General features: G+C 37.2%; 1 protein-coding gene and 1 pseudogene across 1 annotated transcript; one reads left to right on the forward strand and one right to left on the reverse strand.

Moving 5' to 3' along the window:
- Nucleotides 1-2,513: 2,513 nt before the first annotated feature.
- LOC107793838 (pentatricopeptide repeat-containing protein At5g39680-like) lies at nucleotides 2,514-5,867 on the reverse strand (annotated as a pseudogene).
- A 2,131-nt stretch (nucleotides 5,868-7,998) lies between these two features.
- LOC107793839 (uncharacterized) lies at nucleotides 7,999-19,877 on the forward strand. The gene is made up of 11 exons (XM_016616283.2): nucleotides 7,999-10,378; nucleotides 10,490-10,729; nucleotides 11,514-11,643; nucleotides 12,466-12,618; nucleotides 12,741-12,985; nucleotides 13,065-13,134; nucleotides 14,969-15,175; nucleotides 17,153-17,385; nucleotides 17,733-17,811; nucleotides 17,887-18,024; nucleotides 19,003-19,877. Exons 1-11 carry the CDS (start codon nucleotides 8,154-8,156, stop codon nucleotides 19,198-19,200), a joined length of 3,918 nt encoding a protein of 1,305 aa, XP_016471769.2. The 5' UTR covers nucleotides 7,999-8,153; the 3' UTR covers nucleotides 19,201-19,877.
- Nucleotides 19,878-20,103: the final 226 nt, after the last annotated feature.

The following is a 20,103-nucleotide window of genomic DNA, read 5'->3' on the forward strand; positions in this document are numbered from 1 at the left end:
AGAAAATTGGGGGTCTTTGTAAAATCTTCCAAAAATGAAAATGAAGATTTAAAAGGCGATCCGATGTTAGAATTCGATAATTTTTGTATTGTTGAACTCATATCGGAACGAGTGTTCGAATTTCGTGAATTTTTGTCGGATTCCGAAAAGTGGGTCCCACGTTGACTTTCGATTGACTTTTCCGAAAATAACTTAAATTAAGTCTCTTTCGAACTGTGAATAGTTTCTAAAGCTCCAATTGAATTGTTGGCCAATAAATTGATAGGTTTGATTAGGTTGGAGACTAATTCGAAAGGAAAAATTGTGGTCGAGTGATCACTTGAATTGCGAAGCAAGGTAAGTGTCGTGGTTAACCTTGACTTGAGGGAATAGAACCCTTGAACTATGTGTTATGTGAATTTCATGTGTAACGACGTATAAGCGAGGTGACGAGTGTCTATGCGTCGTCAAATTGCTTGTTTTCATGTTTCTACATATCCGCTAATTGCCTCATTTCATGAATTAATTGATTCTATTATTTTCATTGCCTACTATTATGCTTTGATTTCATGCCTTAATTGCTACCTGTTTAATTGATTTTTGTGCCATAATTGCTACTTGACAATTAGCATTTCGTATATTAAATTGTCTATCTCCTCCCTGATTCTACACTTATTTGTTACTTGCCCCCTATCTGCTTCCTACATAATTTATAATTGTTGTATACCTTGTTGCCTAATAATTTCATATTAATTGTGCATTTATTGAAGTAGTCTTACGTATAAGTGTTATTAATTTATATTATTGAATCGGGTTACACGCCACAACGGAATCTATTTGAAAGGTTATACTGTGGGATCAGGTTGCACGCCGCAACAAAAATATTTGAAAGTTTATATTATTGGATCGGGTTGCACGCCGCAACAGAATTTATTAGAAAGATTATATTGTGGGAACGAATTGCACGTCGAAATAGAATGATAAAAGAAATAATTGATTGTGACTGCCGAATTGGTCTCGATTGTTGATATGACTTACATGTCTTACCTCTATTCATGTTGTTGTTATTATTATTATTATTATTATTATTATTATTATTATTATTATTATTATTATTGCGTACATATTAATGTAAGCGACCTGCCACGGGCCTATGTATGCTAGATAGATGCTCTTTCTCCTTTCTGTCAGAGTTTCTTGTATACATACATGTCATGGCTTTCATATGTTTTCATGTCATTGTCTCCTCCAGCACAAGCAACTTTGATTCATTGTCAACTCTAGTTCAGCAATTGGACATTTATATGGGCAGTAACTAAGCTGGCAATAAAATATGAACCAACTGGCCAGGCAGAAGTACTTATGCAAATCAACATTTACAAATCTAAGCATTTCATTAACATAGCCCTGTGGGCTTGAGTTTAGCAATAACATGTTCCGGAGAGATAGGGGAGATCAGAGAAGTGTAGATTTGCTATCTCTATGTTTCTATTTATTTTCATGGACATATTGATATCATGACCAACATTGTGTGCTCCATGTGATGTAAGGTTATAAAGATTTTATTTGAACAGATGATAAAAAAGGGCAGTCCGGTGCGGGTCCGGGAAAGGGCCGGACCACAAGGGTCTATTGTACGCAACCTTATCCTGCATTTCTGCAAGATGATGAATATCATAAATGACTGCACAGCGACAACATGTTCCTGCTACTGTAAAGTGATCTCTCTTCATTTGTGCAATTTCGGAGAACAGAAATTTTTCTTTTTTTTTCTAGCAAGTCTGTTTCTTCTATACACCTTTCCTCCTGCATTATCGCGGAGGAGGAAAAACCTGGTAAATTGAGTTGTTAGCAGGATAAGCCTGTCACTTTGGCTTGGCAGTATGATGTATGGAAAGATGCTTCTTTCTCAAGCACTAGAAGGCAGCCCTTTCTCATGTCTACTTCTTAGATACACCTTCCCATGCTATATTGTCAAATTATCTGTCTCAAAAGGGAAGTAACAGCTTTATTCAAAAGTTGCTAAACCATTATATGACCTCCTAGGCACCCTATTACAGTTGAGACGAACAATTAATATCTTTATTTACCTTCACTAAAATTCAAAGTAGAGGTCTCGAGTTTTAGTCCTGAAAATGGAGAAACTCCGGGTAGGGAGCGCTTCCCATTTAATGGCCCTATGCAGCGGTAGTACCGGATATCGAATGGTTACACCCAAAAAATCATCTTTGAAGTGATTCTCAGCGTCCAAGCATCCGTGACAGCTTAGATATCCTCCCTGGAAAACTAGACAGAAGTCCAAGATTTACATGTGGATTCTGTGAATCAAGTCTCCACGGTGAAAACTGCCCGCCCAAAATTTTGCAGAACATCTCATTCTCTGTTGGCATAGCCTAAATTATATTGTACAAGAATTTTAAGATATGTCTAGAAATCATAAAATACAAATTGGAATGATACAATCACTAATACATTACAGTATCTGCATATTGTAAGATACTGGCAACTGTGTTTCCAGCTTGATCAAACACAAATTAAACATAAACAAATTATGAACTCAATAAGTTTGTGTACATATGAACACCTAATTACAATGCCATCAGGTTATAGTTAATTCTGTTCAGAAGGCGAAAAGAAGAAACAACAAGAATTTTGTAAGGATACAACAACAACAGCAGCAATAACAAACTTATTAGAATGAATATTATTATAATTTCTAACTTATTGATTTCAATGTAATGAATATTATTAGAATTTTGGAAGCTAGAAACAAACTTATTATATGATGAATGGCCGTTTCAGACAACTTACATGGCTGTGTAGTTAAAAGAGCTTTGTTCAAGCTCACTATCTCTAGTTGGCTGAGAACATGAGCAGCAAGCATAAATCTCCTTTGACACAGTGTACGAAACTTTATGTCAAACTTGTGCTTTTTCACCAATAATCGGCACATGAACAGGACCCATCTTGAAAGCTGTGGAATCGATTGACATCTCTTACAACTATCGTTCTCATTGTGACCTTAGAGATAAGCTTCAAAGCAGAATGGCAATCATCACATATTCTGAGATTCTTAATAACATGAATTGGCGCTTGGGATGGTGTTTTCATGAGAGCATATGCTACAGCCAGCTTTTCGCTGTGGTAACTCAGATAACCCTCTTGTTGTTCTTGCTCAACGTCATGCAAGACAGAAGCTATGTCCGGAACATAACCCAATGGTTTTATTTCAGCCAACAATTTTCTCACCTTCTCATGGATTTGAGCCGTCTCTGGGAGTTGAGTGTCATCAGAAACAAGCACATGAGTTTCATTTCTTATTTCAGTCCAGCTCAATCCAGGTTCTTTCTTTATGTTCCTTTCTCTTAATAGCTTCCGTATCTTTGCTACTCCATCCCACCTTTTCACCTTGGCATGCATATTGGACAACAGGATATAAGTTCCCACGTCGTTGGGGTTCAGTTGCAACAAATGCTCTGCTACTCTCTTTCCTAAACCATAATTGCGGTGGACGTTACAAGCATTAAGCAAAGTACGCCAGGCAACAACATCCCATGTGATTGGCGTCGACCTCATGAAATTCTCAGCCTCATCAAGTGTTCCAGCTTTACCTAGGAGCCCAACAACACAGGTATAGTGCTCTAACCCAGGTTCAAGGCCGATGTCCCTCATTAGATGCTGCAAGTAGTAAAATCCTTCTTCTATCCTACCCAAATGTCCACAAGCCAAAATAACCCCGACAAAGGTTACATAGTTTGGTTGCTCTTTGGCAGCTAACATATGCTGAAACACATCCAATGCTTCCTCACCAAGCCCATGATGAGAGAAACCTGATATTATCATATTCCAAGTAACAGTATCTCGACATATCATGTTTGAAAACAAGGCCCTAGTGGCTTCAATATGGCCATTCCTAAAATACATATTGATCAAAGCATTTCCAACTACAACAAAAAAACCATATCCTGTCTTCTCGACACGTGCATGTAATGTTTTCCCGTAACCAAGTGCTGATAGACCTGCACAGGAATTCAACAACACTGCGAATGTGTATTCATTTGGAATAATATCCTGAAGTTCCATTCGTAAGAACAGTTTCAGGGCTTCCTCAAAGCATTCATTTTGGAAATTTGCAGCCAAGATTGTCGTCCAAGACACCACATTATGGTTCGCTTAAGAATCAAAAATATATCTTGCACCTGAAATTTCACCACACTTTCCGTACATGTCCATGATTGCGCTGCTTAGAAACACATCAAGCTGAAGACCAGACTTCAGCATTCTGCAGTGAACTTGCTTACCCAACTTCAAATCCTTGAAGCGAGCACACAGACCAAATATGTTCACGTAACTGACACTATCCCCCGCCGAGCCGTGAGCCAACATCCTTGAGAAAACATCCAACGCTTCACTTGTATACCCATGATCCAAGAACCCCTTCAGTACAGAATTATAAGTAATGATGTCTAATCCAGGAACAGACTTCAAGATTTCCAAAACCCCTTCCATATCTGAAGACACTGTATACAAGGATAGAAGAGCATTCTTCACATATTGATGAAAGACCAATCCTGCTTTCAACACTAACGCATGACACTGCCGCCCTTCGTGTAGCAAACCACCGCTAGAACAAGAAGAAAGTACGGTAGACAAGACATACTCATTTGGGAATATTTTATCCACTGAAATCATGTCTTTGAACAATTTGGTTACTTCCCAAGCATACCCATTGTGCAAATACCCTGCCATTAAAAAGCTCCAAGAAACTACATTTCGTTGACTCAATCTGTCAAACACCTGCCGAGCAACAGCAAGTTGTCCACACCTCGAGTAGAGATTAATGAGACAATTATTCTGAATTATGTGGTCTTCTGAGACATTACTAGAAACAACAAGAAGTGCATGAACAGCTTTTCCCAACTTGAAGTTCCATCATCAACTAACTTTTTCAACAACTTTACACAGAGGCGGATCTAGGATTTAAATTCTATGGGTTCAATTTTTAAGATTTTTAGCCTTGAACCGATTATATTTTTAAAGTTGTGGATTCATAACTACTATTTGTTATAATTTAACATAAATTTGTGCTCCACGTCGATAGTACTGGGTTCAGATGAACCCGGTACCAAAAGGCTGGATCCGCCCCTGACTTTACAGCATACTCCACGGAAAAGAGACGTTGGGAGTTCACTTGGGATAGAGAAAACGCACTCACGTGCAGAAGAACGCGGGTGGACATTGCTTGTCAGAAACATAGTCAAGTCTCACTATAGTCTTGTTTGTAGAGTAATACAGCTCCAGACACTTGAAGTGTATGTTGACGGAACAAAAAGAATGCTAAATCTGAAAATATAAGACAAGACATGTTTAGAATATGTACTGTCAAAAATTATATAGAAAAACATGTGCAAGAGCCATGTATCAAGTTACTTCAGCATGCATTTGAAACCAAGAAGCTTTTCTTATTTACATCAGTTACAATATTGCTATACTAGTATCTTCTTCCCAGCCCCTCAGCCCCCCAAACCACTGGACACATGTCAGTCATAGCTTTCCATTTAATTAGTGCTTAGCAACTTATAAACCCTAGAAGAAAATTGCACTGCAAAAAGATGATGCTAGATTCTTGTATCGGTCCATCAAATGATAAAAGCAACACTAGTTTCAACCAAAGTTCAATCACGCAAACATAATGAACGCTGCCCACACTAGTAATTCCAATCACTTCTTTATTTATTCAACTGTTCAACACCTTAACTAAAAATTTAAGCTAATTGGGAACGATTCCAGATTTGAACGTTTTAAGTTAGTAACTAAAAAGAATAAGCTCAGTTTTTTCTATAACCCATAAATCCTCGAGGGCCATTGGCGCACGTTTAAACTCGGTAGTATATAATTCCCCCCCACCCCACCCCACCCCACCCCCACCCACAAAAAAAAAGATTAAGCTCGAGTTTAGAGTCTAAAGTTAGCACCTTTGACAAACAAGATTTTAGCAAATTTTAGAACAGTATGACAGGAATTAATATGAAGAGGAGAAAAAGAGAACCTCTGTAGAAAAGCAGAGACATGGAGCAGACGGAGCAGAGACGGCGAGCAACTGATGGACTGAGGAATTAAGAGATTTGATTTTCAAAAAAGAGTAATAAAAATGTTTTTTTTTAGAAAAAAGAATTTTTTTAAAAAAAATAGAAAAAAATCAACAAAACACACACAAAAAAAGGGTTTGGTTGGAGAAATGGTTGAAATTGTTTTGGTAAATTCTTTTCAGGTTTTCTAGCTTTGTTTATTTTGGTTGTCTTAAACTTTCAACAAGTTATCTGAAAATTCTTTTGGTTTCAAACTTTATCAAAATAATTTCTTTTGTAGTTTTGTGGAGAAGTTAAGAAAAATTAATATTTGAAAAACAAGTTATTTTTTCTTTTCCAGATAAAACATTGCTGTGAACAAAAATAGAAAAAAAATTCAAAAAAGAAATTAACGCACGTCAAAACAATATAAAACATTGAGTTTCGTCATAAAATAATACTTTTTAAATATTAATTTTTCTTTTCCAGATAAAACATTGCTGTGAACAAAAATAGAAAAAAAATTCAAAAAAGAAATTAACGCACATCAAAACAATATAAAACATTGAGTTTCGTCATAAAATAATACTTTTTAAATACACAGATAATTATTTTGGTTAGACCTACGTTTTTTTCCTAATAGATCCTTACCTTTGCTTCCATAAGGTGGTAGATTAATGCTTGTAAATTGTGTTGGACGTGGCAATGATCAAAATTATGCTTGTACTCTTGTAAATATATTTTTATTTTACCGAGAATTAAAATTCTCATTAATTGTGTTGTTCTAAATGCATTATAGACAAAATTTGTTTTGAAATTCAAGTAGAAGGGGATATTTTTATGACTATCATTTAGAATAGACAATATCAAGCTTAATGATGTATTTTTAGGAACGCTGTCATTTTATAAAGCTAGTTTCTATTACACTTATATTGTGAAGTACAAGGGGATATTCTTATGACTAGATCATTCATAATAGACAATATCAAGCTTAATGGTGCATATTTAAAACCGCTACCATTTTATAAAAGCTTGTTTCATATTACTTTTACATTATGAAGTGTACAAAAGGTATGATTTAAGCGAAAATAAACTTATATGTTTAGTCACTTTTTGATAGTCGTTTGTATTCGAGAAGATCAATTGTGTCTTAAGGAATTTTCATATTGATTAACCTTAGTATAGGTCAATTGGTGAAGCTCTATCCCAAATTATCCTTTTGTCCGTATAATTCTTGACCTAGTTCATGTTTCATTAATTGTGCATACATCATTTTATTGCGATACAAATAATAGATTCATATAACTAGTTAATCTCTTAATAACACTCATAAAAGGATTATTTTTGTTTTCAAGTCTCATATGATTGATATATTCATTCCACTCAATTATTTGTAAGGACAAAGGTATTTATTTGAATATTCAATCCATATCAAAATAATAACAATGCAAAATAGCACCAAACAGGTCAATTGGTTTTTTGGCTCTTTACAAACTTGTTTTTAGTTTTATGACCCTACTTTTTTTTTTTTTTTTTACACATGAGAGATATATCTTTTACACTAAGATATCTAAAAAGGTCATTTTCTTAAATTTAAAATTATAAAGGGACATAACGTATAAATAACACCAAACACACTCAATGTAAAAATAATTATTCAAATTAAAAGATGAACAATTTGCATCACACCACAGAATGAAAACAATTGTTATTATATGGACCTGAAAAATATGAAAGGCCACTAAAAGATCCTATAAAAAGATAAAGACAAACATTTAAAAAAATAAAATAAAATTAAAAAAAAAGAACTGTCATATTCAAAAACATAAAATTCCCACAGTCATGGAATAAAATAAAATAAAAAACCCTCATGATTAAGAAACCAAAGATTTAAAAAAAATAAAAATGTATACACACACAACATGAAAATTTGTAAACAAACAACAATAATTAAACAACAATTAGAAAATAGTAAGCTAAAAAGAAAATTAAGGAGGAAGTAGACCCTCCTCTACAAGCTTCATTTGATTTCTCCCAAAAACAAACCAAATTATTTCATGATCAGAATTTATGGGAGTAAACGCCATCCGTTCGATTAGATGACTTATGTCGCCGGCGTTGACTGATACCGGAGATTTGTATCTTCATAAAGGTCAGATTTCTAACACTCAATCTTCTTATAATCTTTCAAAGCAGCAGAAAATATTTTGTGGGGTTCCAATGGATCACAATCTTGGACATACGGGTCAGGGTCAAGATCCGAACCCGTCTCCATTTGGGTCTTCTGCAAAGCTGCAAAAACCCAGATTGTATAAGAAGAAATACACGGGTTCTCATAAAAAGGATCAACCTTTCAACCCTTTTAAGGGTTTTGTGGAAAATCAAGAAATGGACATGGGTTTGGGGGTGGGAGGTAATTTGGGGGCGGGGGGTAATTTGGGGTATTGGGGTAGTGGGGATGCTGGTAATAAAGGGTTTGTTTTTGGAGCTAGTAGAATTAGTGGTAGTAATGATAAAAGTGGTCCGTTTGGAGCAAATTCAAATATCAATGTAGGCGAAGGAACATTTCTTGTTGATGAAATGAGAAAACTGAAACTTGAAAGTGGGAAGAAAATGAATGTGAGTGGTGTAAACAACAATGTGGTTAATTCTGTTGCTGATAAAGGAGGGTCTTTCGTGTTTACGGGTGGCGATGCGAAACTTGATGAAATGGTAAGCAAGGAGATGGAGAGCAAGTTAAACATTGATAGTGAGGGAAATGTTGACTCTGCACCGAATGTAAAACCCGAGTTTAACGTGTTTGGCAGCTTGTCGAGTAGTGAAAATGTTGATAATAAGTTTGGTGAGGGTGTAGGAGTTAAACTCTTGAATGAGATGAACAAGTTGAATATCAAAGAAAGCATTGAGAATGACGTGAAGGACTATGCATATATGGAAAGAGGCTCTTTGGGTGGAAGCTCAGAGACCTTGCTTCATGATAAGATGAAAAACATGCATATAAATGAGCCTATGGGTTCTTATGTTGCTAATGAGAATGTAAAGGTTGATCCAAGTTCAAGTGACCCCAGTGGAAATATTGTTAATAAGCATGATAATGTGAATGAGTCAGGAGTTGGAAGCAGAAGCAGAAACCATTTTGGTCAAACACAGACCGATTTGCCTGCTTCCGCAGATAATGTGGATAAAGGGAAGACTGAGTTTTCGGGCAATACCGATGCTGGTGGAATTTCAGATTCAATTCCTTCAGGGTTCTCATTTCAGGCAGCAACGCGGAATAGTCCCTTTACTAATCCGGTTGAATTTAGTTTCACTACAAAGTCTGATGGTATGCTAATGCAAAATTTTGGATTTAAGACACCAACTGTTAAAGGAAGCTTAAATAAGAAAGTTGAAACTAGAAGGGAAGCGACTAAAGACCCCAGATACAAGAAAAAGAAAGGGAAGCCTAAGCAAACACACTCAACTCCAGTGGACTTTGCTCAAGACTTTGCCTTCAGAGGAAGTTCAGAAGAGAATGCCGAACCTTCCGAACCATATTCACCAATGGATATTTCTCCGTATCGTGAACCACCAACAGATAATACATTGTCAAGGGAAACTTCTTTGGCTTCCGATGAGTCCTGTAGTCCGAATGAGAATTATGGATGTAGTGATTCACGACCAGTGGTTGCAAATGATGTAACAGATGAAGATCTGGTAGATGCAACAGAACGCATGAATATCAATGAAAATGATGTGACATACAACGAAACACAAGAAGTAAAATTTGGACACTTTATTCATCATGGTGTAGATACAGGCGGTCCTTTTGAAGAGTCTATATCTGGGACTGAGACTGAAAGCTTCAAATCTGCTACCGAGCATTTAGATTATAGTACTGATTCTTTCGTAACTGCAGCAGAAAATGAAGTGACTTCCAAATCAACAATTGAGAGACAAGATAGCGATGGAGGAAGTCAGTTTAGTGTTACTTCAAATTTTGAGGAGTGTTGCATTGAGGGTAACTTCATATTTGGTGCATCCTCTGTTGCTCAAAATCAGATAGCAGCAGCAACACGGCAACAGAAGAAGAAAAATCGAACGAAGCTCACCAATGATTCGTGTAGTTCAATGTCAACTACGCAATTTTCTTTCTCATCATCACCAGTGCAATTTTTGCAAGTTTCTGGATCTCCTCTTTCATCTCCCACTCAGGGTAAGAAAGGATATATACCTGCTTTGACAAGCCATAGCCAGGGAAATGATGAACCAGCTAAGGTGCAGAAGGTCAACCATGAAACGGTTGCGGCAAGCATGGCTGCTCAGGAAGCTTGTGAAAAATGGCGATTGAGGTACAAGTTACTGTTTTTTATCATGGAGGGATTTACCTTGTTCACTCACTTATTCCTTTTTTTGTTGCATTTTTGTCCGAAGTTCATGCTTGTGATCTCTATTTATATTAGGGGGAATCAAGCCTATGCAAATGGGAACTTGTCTAAAGCGGAGGAATTCTACACACAAGGACTGAACTGTGTGTCTGGAAGCGAGACATCTAAGAGCTGTCTTCGGGCTTTAATGTTATGTTATAGCAACCGTGCAGCAACACGTATGTCTCTTGGAAGAATGAGAGAAGCACTTGAGGATTGTATGAAGGCTGTTGCATTAGATCCGAACTTTTTCAGGGTCCAAGTTCGAGCTGCAAAGTATGATCCATGTGTTATTAATTACCTTCCCCTTTGTCATAAGTTCCTTTAGTTTCCATATGGTATAGGTTTAGCTTCCTCTTACCTTTCTGAACATATGGTTGGCTGATACAAGTTTGATCACTGTCCTTTAGTATGCATAAACATGTCTGATTTAAAAATTAAAACAATCACAGTGCATGGAGCACGTATAATATTCTGTCTTGAGTTTATCATTCCGTGATTCTTGTTGGATAAACCTTCTTTAATGTGATAACTTAGTTATATTGGTTGTTTTCACGCAGTGTCAACATTTCTTGTATAACTTTGTCGGGAAGACTCATTTAGAAACTGAATATCAATACCTTTAGGTTCATCTTTTAATATCTATAAATATGTAAATTAGAAAAAGGAGAAAAAGTTGATATTTCCCAGTTACTGTGGTCTCTGTCTTTTGATATGTGCGTGTATTTAGTGTAATCAATGATACAGCTTTTACTCTTGTCCTTTTTCATCTGATGCATTTAGGTCTTATACAAAGGTCACAAATTTCTTGGTGATCGAATTTTATAATTTGCAGCTTTTCAAGATTTAGCCACTCTAGATAGTTCCTGAAATTCTGTTTACAGCTTCAAATCACGAACTTACTTCAGCGGTGATTAATCGTATAATTAGAATGTTGTAGACAGTTGCATTCCAGCATCCAGTATATGCCAAAGTGTATAGTAGTGTTAATACCATTTATAGACAGAAGGAAAAGCAGACACTTTGTTTTTGTAACTATGTTTTGTTTTGCATTTTCTAGCTGTTACCTTGCCCTTGGGGAAGTCAAAAATGCATCAAAGTTTTTCATGAAGTGCTTGCAACAAGGGCCGGAGGTATGTGCGGACAGAAAAATATTGGTGGAAGCTTCGGAGGGCTTGGAAAAGACACAGGTAAAATGATTAACTTCAGTAGTTTGCTTTACATTCTTCTTATCAGGACTTATCTTTAGCAGATTCTTTCGCCAGACAGTTACCTCCTAGACTGTGCCCCCCTTATTTGAATTGTCGTAGCCGTGTCTTGTATGCAATTATTTACCTCAGCAATAACACAATTAATGTCGTTTATGCCCCAGTTTGTTTCAAATCCACTAGTTGTTTGATGAAAGAAAGAAAAGAAAAATTCCAACAAGATCTATGGATTTTACATTAGGTTTTAAATGAGATTATCTGGAAACTTTAGTCATAAAAATTTTGAGCTTGGCAAAGCATGCGACATGAACAACTTGTTTATGTTATCTCCTATGAGATGCAAGGTCACTTAGAGGGCCCCAAAATTGAGAAAAGGAAGAGAAAATAGGGATAATATGAACACAAAGTCGAGAGGGTGTACTGATTAAAAGAAGTTGAGGGTCTTCTTGCATTTTCTTGATTCCTTTTTTTATAAAATTCATTACTTCATCAAAAAAAAGAAGGTGGAGGATGAATTAAGTATCTGTTGCTAGATAACTTCTTATCTGACACTCCCCTCCGTGTACCACAGCTGTTGTTCACTAAGAAATGAAAACTGGAAATATGCGGACAGAATAGGTAATTTACTCATAGGTCATTAGGTTGTGTTCTTGGCATTCTAATGAATTTTGATTATGATTTTATTTGTCCAGCTTCTTCCTTAATAATGACATTTAAGCAACATCTGAATTCTTTGCAAACAAAATGAACTTTGTTGCACTTCTTGATAAATGAAAACTAATTGGTCTTTTTCGATATCCTCAGAGAGTATCAGAATGTATGAAGCAGTGTGTGGAACTTCTGCAAAGGCGAAGGCAAAGTGATGCAGACTTGGCCTTGGGTGCAATCTCTGAGGCTTTGACAATAAGCACCTATTCGGAGAAACTTCTTGAAATGAAAGCAGATGCTCTTCTCTTGGTATTTGTCATTGAACCATGAGACTGTAAAATTAAATTTTGAATACTTAACAGTTTGCAACAAGTGCTCTAAAAATCTTTTGAATTTCTTGAATTAAACTAAACTGTGAGTTTAATGAACAGCTGAGGAGGTACGAAGAGGTGATTCAGTTATGTGAGAAGACACTTGAATTTGCTAAGTCAAATGCTCTGCCTTCTAATTCCAGTTACCAGTCATCGGAATTAGATAGTGCGGCCACAGAGAAAAGTGCTTCCTCTGGGCTCTGGTATTTTTCTAAAATAGTCAAGTCTTACTTTTATCTTGGGAAGCTTGAAGAGGCTGATACTTTTATGAAGAACCAAGAAAAATCGACGTGTCTAATGGAAAGGTGGCTTCTTTATTTGGAATATCTTTATCCACTTTTACAGGTAGGCGTTAGCTTACAGTCTTATAATTTGACTTTGCAGTAGTGGACTCAAGAATTTAGAAGCTGCTGTTCCTTTAGCTGTAACAATACGTGAGCTCTTGTGCCTCAAGGTGAGTGAACTTTGTGCTTTATCATCTTCCCTTTCCTAAACAAGCATCCATCACTTTTATATTTAGCTTATTTCATTGTTATACATGTATTATTCAGTAACTAAATGTGGTAGCTGCCATTTGAACTATAAATCTCTATTTTCGTGAAACTCGTAAAATGATTTACCTATTGATATTTTTGAAGATCTTCTGGGATGAATTGGAAGGTAAATGGAATAACAATAACAGAAGAAGAAGAGACAATCCTGGTCTCTGATTGCATTAGCTAATTAGTAGCCATGATAAATGAGAGAGATGGTAGGTATCACACTAACAACAACAACAACAACAACCCACTATAATCCCACTAGTGGGGTCTGGGGAGGCTAGTGTGTACGCAGACCTTACCCCTACCCTAGGGTAGAGAGGCTGTTTCCGATAGACCCTCAAGCTCCCTCCCTCCAAGAACTCCCCACCTTGCTCTTGGGGTGACTCGAACTCACAACCTCTTGGTTGGAAGTGGAGGGTGCTTACCACTAGAGCAACTCACTAGGTATCACACTAAGCGAAAATTTATATTTGAAGTTGTGTCTTTGAATCTTTAAATTTGCTAGGGCTGCTCTGTCTATACCACTGAGAAAGTTTTCCTTTTTGCCTTCAAAGTATCATTGGTTCCTTTCCTCCACATAGTCCACCATATAACCGCTGGTATAGTGTTCCACAACTCTTTTCTCCTCGTATTATTCTTCTATTCCAAAAATGTAGCATGGCTGCACCATATAACTTCAAGCAAATTCAGCATGTACTAGATCTGGTTTTTGATTCAACAAATATATAAATAATTGTTTTGCGTCTTCATAATCTTCTTCACACACGACACATGAAAAACACTCTACTGCATAAGGTGCTTTGTTCTCCATACGAATTTTCATGGTCATATTTGTTCTTGCTGTCTATTTTGTGACAAAACATTATATCAGAACTTCACTGAGAAAAGGCGATCCTTACGTTCCTTCCGCACTAAACTATCTGGAATTAACTACTGACCTTGGAAGCTTTCTATCATCTGTAAATAGCTGCTTATTTCCTCCACCCTTAAATAGACAAGTAATCTTCTACTGTTGCATTGTGATTAATTATTATGGGGAAAAGCGTTAGGAATTGCTCTTTGAGGGGTGTATGTTTTTTCTATCATCACCTACTTTGGTTGGTCATTCTTGGTCAGTCATAAAATTTCCTAGCAAAGTTGTGTTACTTTTTTTTGAGGCGGAAAGAAAAAAGTTATTTGATGCCCTTTTTGGTAAGCTCCTAAGACGAGCAAGCTACTGTAGTTAGTAACCTTTCTGAAAAAGAAGAACAAAGAAATGGCGATTGACATGCAACAAAGCAGTTTACTGAGAAAGCCTATAATAATATAGCCATTCTCGTGACTAAATGAGATACAATTATTGACGTATTCTGTTGTGTTTGTACTGAAAGTTGTATGGTTTTAGTGAGTCTAGTAATTTACTTAAGTTAGTAGTCCTAATGCCCTGAATCCATCAGCAAACATGAAATTGTAGGGTTGCTCCATTACAGAGTGAACTGATTATGGTTCTTGTTTCTAGTTGCTTCAGACTCTTGCCTCTTTATAGACCTCGACTTGTTTGTTCAGCCTTTAAGTATTAATATATTCCTACCCATCTCTACCTACCTTGTTTTACTACTCATCTTCTTTGCATTTTCTGATTTCTGAAAGATCTCAGAGCAAGTAATGCAAAAAAATTTTGCCGCCACCCCATGAAAACAGTAAATATAAAAATGAAAAAGAACATCTTGTTTTGCACTTCAAGATATTCAACCCTTTACCATGCAGGCAGCTGGAAATGCAGCATTCCAATCAGGAAAGCATGCAGAAGCTGTTGAGCATTATACTGCTGCAGTATCATGTAATTTTGAGTCGCGGCCTTTCACTGCAATATGTTTCTGCAATCGTGCTGCTGCATACCGAGCTATGGGTCAAATTTCAGATGCCATTGCAGATTGCAGCCTGGCAATTGCGCTAGATGGGAATTATGTGAAGGTATTGTTTCAGAATTGTCTTTTCAGTTCAGCTGTTGAATGTAATTTCTCTCTTAGGCCTACTGCGTTTTCGTGTAGTCTTGCCTTGAAGGGTAATTTTCTATTACCCATTTTTTGTCTCCAACATAAACTCTCCAAATGCTCAGAAGGAAAAGAGGAAAATGGTTTCCTCTGCAGTTTATTATTGCATAAGAGTTGAAAGCTTGTACTGTTCAGTGTTCACTAGAGGGCCGTGATTGGGCTTGTGTTGGTTCGGATGTATAGCATTAGTGCTGATGATGTGGTTGAAGAATTAGCAGCTTTGTTGGAGTGCAAAGTGGAAAATTTTCCTACAAAATATTTAGTACTTCCCTTGAGGGCAAGAAGAAATGATCCAAACCTATGGCAGGGAGTACGGGATAAATGCAATAACAAACTAACTCCCTGGAAGAAGCAGTGTCTTTCATATGGGGGAAGACTTACGCTTATAAATAGTGTACTTGATGGGATTCCAACTTATCTAATTTCAATGTTTACTTTACCAGCTATTGTTGAAAGAAAGCTGAACTCCCCGAGGAGTAAATTTCTTTGGGAAGGGTGTTTTGAAAATAGAAAGATGCATTTGATCAAATGGGATAAAGTAATAAGGGATAATAAAGGGGGAGGAATGGGAGTTAGAAACTTGAAACTGCATAATAAAAGTTTGCTCTTCAAGTGGCTATGAAAATACAGTTCTGAAGATGACGCTTCCTGGAAGCAAATAATCGAAGCTGTCTATGGTAAAAAAGATGAATGGAAACCTTGTTTAGCTAGCTCTTACACAAAAGGTTGGATCTGGAGGATGAACGGATTACTTAGCCGACCAACCAAGTGAAATAAGTGATGTAGTGCTTTTAATTAACACTTCCTTTCTCTACTTCTCCCTTTTGAGCAAATCTTTCTGCCAACTCATAAGTCATTTTCTTTACCCTTTCTACTACTGGATTGCTTGCTTCTGTTTCTTTGTTTGATGAACCAACAACTGATACTAGTGGTTGGAAGAGCTTCAATCCTGCATTTGAGCACCTGTACAACTATCAATATTTGTTCACTTCACCCACTGGATGGTCTCAAACTTTCTGAGGTTGATCTCGAGACCAAGCACTGCCCTAGAACCTAATAAGTGCATGTCTCAAGGTTTCCAGTTGGTTCCTTCGGCATCACAAAATACTAGAGCGTTGTTGTGAACAAGAGATGTGTAACTCTGTCAATGCCTTGACCCCTAAACACTGTAGAGAACCCCTCAGGTATCCACTTGTCACAATTCAAACCATCATTCTGTTCAGTGCTTCCATTACCAGTTTAAACAACATGGACGATAATGGATCCGCTTTGTCTTAGACCTCTCGAGCTACCGAAATATACGCACAGGCTACCATTCAGTAGGACTGATTTTCTGACTGTAGCGGTGCAGAATCTAATCCACTTCCTTTGTCTGTCACTCTGTCCCCCGATCCCACTCTCAACATAATAAAATCCAGGAAAATCCCAATTGGCATGATCGTACTATTATATGGAGTTTTTTGTTTGCAATAATTATGAGATCGGACTTCTCCAGGACTGCATTTTGGACGATCTCTTTTTTCTAGCTACTTTTTTTCATTTGCATATTTTTATGATGAATATAGCCATAGATGACTTAAATAGGAAAAAAAAATTCCTTCTCATTTGCTTCACGAAGTCCTATGCTGATTGAGTTACTGGTTCAAATATGGTAGTTTTATTGTTTCTCTCATATGAATGGGCTGGGTAAGCACAGTAGTTCTTTGTGCAGTTCTAAACATTACCCGGAGGACTTCACTTGACTACACTGAAGTTTTCGGTAACCTAGTACATTGAATTTGGTCAGTTATGGCAGTGTTTTTCTAGTGAAGAAGTATCCATAGCAATTTTGTGGAGTTAGCTACCTGATTTTAGGGTACAGTATATCTTCGGTTAATGCCAACATAAACTAATGCAGGCACTTTCTAGACGGGCTTCTCTTTTTGAGATGATCAGAGATTACGGACGAGCAGCTTCAGATCTTCAGCGACTTGTGTCCCTTCTGACAAGGCATATGGAAAATAAAGTTGGTGGATCTGGATCACATAACAAAATGAGTTTCATAAATGAGATTCGGCAAACACAACAGAAGCTTTCGGCAATGGAGGAAGAAGCCAGAAAGGAAATCCCCTTGAACTTTTACCTCATCTTGTAAGTTTCTTAATTGTGACTCAAGTTATTGAACTCTTTATTTTTTGCTCTGTCATGAAAAGATTGACACCTTTCGATATTTAAAAACTCTTTAATGTTAAGAGGCCACATTTACCTTTAATGACATGCTATAGAAATAGACATGGCATGTTAAAAATTACAAGATATTAAGGTTTTGTTTGCTATGTTATACATCTCTAGCTTACATCTATAAAACGAATAGAGAGAGTATTTGTTACCTTATCAAAAAAATAGAGAGAGTATTTGTTTGTGGAAATAATATGCATACAGGTGTATGATTTTTTAGTAAGCAATTGTTTTTCTAACGATTGATGCGACAATGACAGGGGAGTTGATTCATCTGCTGGTGCATCAGAAATTAGGAAAGCCTATAGAAAAGCTGCGCTCAAGCATCACCCTGATAAGGTTCTTTCTAGGACCTTTGCTACTTTATAACACCGCTTATGGCGACTTTAGCTAAACATTGTTTTGCTGATCTAGGCTGGGCAATCACTGGCTAGAAATGACAATGCGGATGATGGACTGTGGAAAGACATAGCAGAAGAAGTCCACAGAGATGCCGACAGGCTCTTTAAGATGATAGGAGAGGCCTATGCAGTGCTTTCGGACTCTGCAAAGGTATGTTTATGCATACTCTATTGTGCTTCATAGTTTTTCTCCTGAGGTAATTTGTTACCATGATCACACCTGAGGGTGTGGCCTAGCGGTCAATGAAGTGGGTTCAAAACCTTAGATCTCAGGTTTAAATCCCAGCGTGAGAAAAAAAATACTTGGTGATTTCTTCCCATCTGTCCAAGCCTTGGTGGATAGAGTTACCTGGTACTTGTTGCAGGTGGGAGGTAGCAGGTATCTCCGTGGAATTAGTCAAAGTGCGAACAAAGCTGACCCGGACACCACAATTATAAAATTAAATTTGTTATCAAGATCAAAGAACGCGTAGCGTGTAAAATGGCCAATTTGTTGCTAGTCTTTCTTTCCCTATCCCGGTCTTGGGTACTCGTGGATCTTCCCCTAGGGTGTAGGTTGGCATGGAATTAGGGGCTTGTAGCAAGTTTATGTACCAAACCTGCTTGAGTGCCTATTAATTTCAGAATATTTTAATATAATCGAAGAAATCAATCTTGTTTATGCCCTTGCCTTATCCCATGTATCTTGTTCCTAGTGTTGCGGGGGTTGTCAATGCAGAGCTTATGAAAGTTAGATGTCCTTCCCTTGAATGGAATTTTCTTAATTGTTGTTGGGAGTCGAGGAGCTTTTCAAGAAAAGCAGCTGCTGTAGTTGACAAGCCTAAAGCTTTAACCAAAACAAAACCTGCATTGGTGTATATTGTTAAAACACTAGGAGCCAGCCCAACCCACCTCCCGTGCCTGACCCGTCCACCCATCTCCCAAGAGGATTAACAGCACTTCACTTTTTCCCTCCTTTGGTGACTCGAACTCCCAATCCGATGGTTGGAAGGGCAAGGACTTCTTGGTTTTCTTCTCTTTTTCTCTTCTTTACTAAGGTGGTTCGACTGCTTACAGCTTCCTTCTGTAGATTGTACAGTTGTTTGCTGAAATTTGAATCTTAAACTGAGTTACTGCTATTATTTTGAAGCGTTCACGTTATGACCTTGAAGAAGAGATGAGAAATAGTCAAAGTAGAGGCAATGAGAGCAGCACATTTAGAACACACACGGATTTTAGCAATTATCCGTCTGAGAGAAGTGGAAGTAGACACCATTGGGAAGATGTTTGGAGAGCATATAAGAGTACCCAGCCCAGAGAGTCGGACAGAAATAGATCAAACTGGTAGTTGTGACGAACTTGCTGTGCTTGAGCCTTCATACAGTTCGATCCAGCCACGTATTCAGCATTCTGCTTGCATGTGTAGTCTGCTGTTAGCGCAGGATGTGTGAGAAATGACAAAAGAAGAGGCGTGGAATTTGTGGATGAAGTATTTTCAACATACCGACACCTCTGCCTTTCATATTTGGCACTTCCTGACTAGTCATTCGAGCAGAGATGAACAAAAAATTGTTACATAAAACCTTGTTTGAGGATTTCAAACATTGGCTTAGCAACTTTGAGAGAGATTCGAATGTACATCAAACCGGACTCATGCATGCAAAAATGTTTCGGCAATAAACGAGGATAGCCTGCACGGATGCTGTTGTATAGTTATCAGACAATGTATACAGACATGCTATAGAGACCAGCTCAACGGTTTGAGAAGGATATGACTGATTTTTTCCAAGTGATTTTTCTATCATTTTCTGTTCCAGTTCATTTCTGCATTTAAATTTTAGGCAATACTTGTAATTTTATTTGTGTACAGAAGTGTGTGCTTGTATTTGAAATGTCGAAAGAATGATAGAGTGGTTTCTTTTTTTCCTTTTCATTTTCCTTATTGTGGGTGGGGTTTTCTGTTGTTTGTAATACACTAAAGTCAATTCCTTTTGAGCAATTTGATAATTATTTGATTTGTTTTTAGTCAATGTAACAACATCTTTCCTGTTAATTTCATTTGACAAACTTGGTGTCGGGTATTACACATTTTGTTTAACTTTTGTTATATATTGAGTCTTCCTCTACTTAAATTTTAGTAAGTCTTGTTATCATGCACGAGAGTCGAGGGTATATCGGAAACAACCTCTCTACCTTCATAAGGGTAACGTCTGCGTACACATTACCCTCCCCAGACCCCATGTGTTGGGAT

The sequence above is a fragment of the Nicotiana tabacum genome, chromosome 9 (assembly GCF_000715075.1).
Source record: "Nicotiana tabacum cultivar K326 chromosome 9, ASM71507v2, whole genome shotgun sequence".
Lineage (NCBI taxonomy): Eukaryota > Viridiplantae > Streptophyta > Magnoliopsida > Solanales > Solanaceae > Nicotiana > Nicotiana tabacum.

What these genes read in the sequence shown, in the direction of transcription:
- LOC107793839 (XM_016616283.2), top strand. Translation starts at nt 8,154, where the DNA reads ATGTCGCCGGCGTTGACTGATACCGGAGATTTGTATCTTCATAAAGGT. An exon ending in AAGCAGATGCTCTTCTCTTG is followed by an intron (nt 12,619 to 12,740) that starts GTATTTGTCATT and finishes TTTAATGAACAG; the next exon opens with CTGAGGAGGTACGAAGAGGT. An exon ending in GTGAGCTCTTGTGCCTCAAG is followed by an intron (nt 13,135 to 14,968) that starts GTGAGTGAACTT and finishes TTTACCATGCAG; the next exon opens with GCAGCTGGAAATGCAGCATT.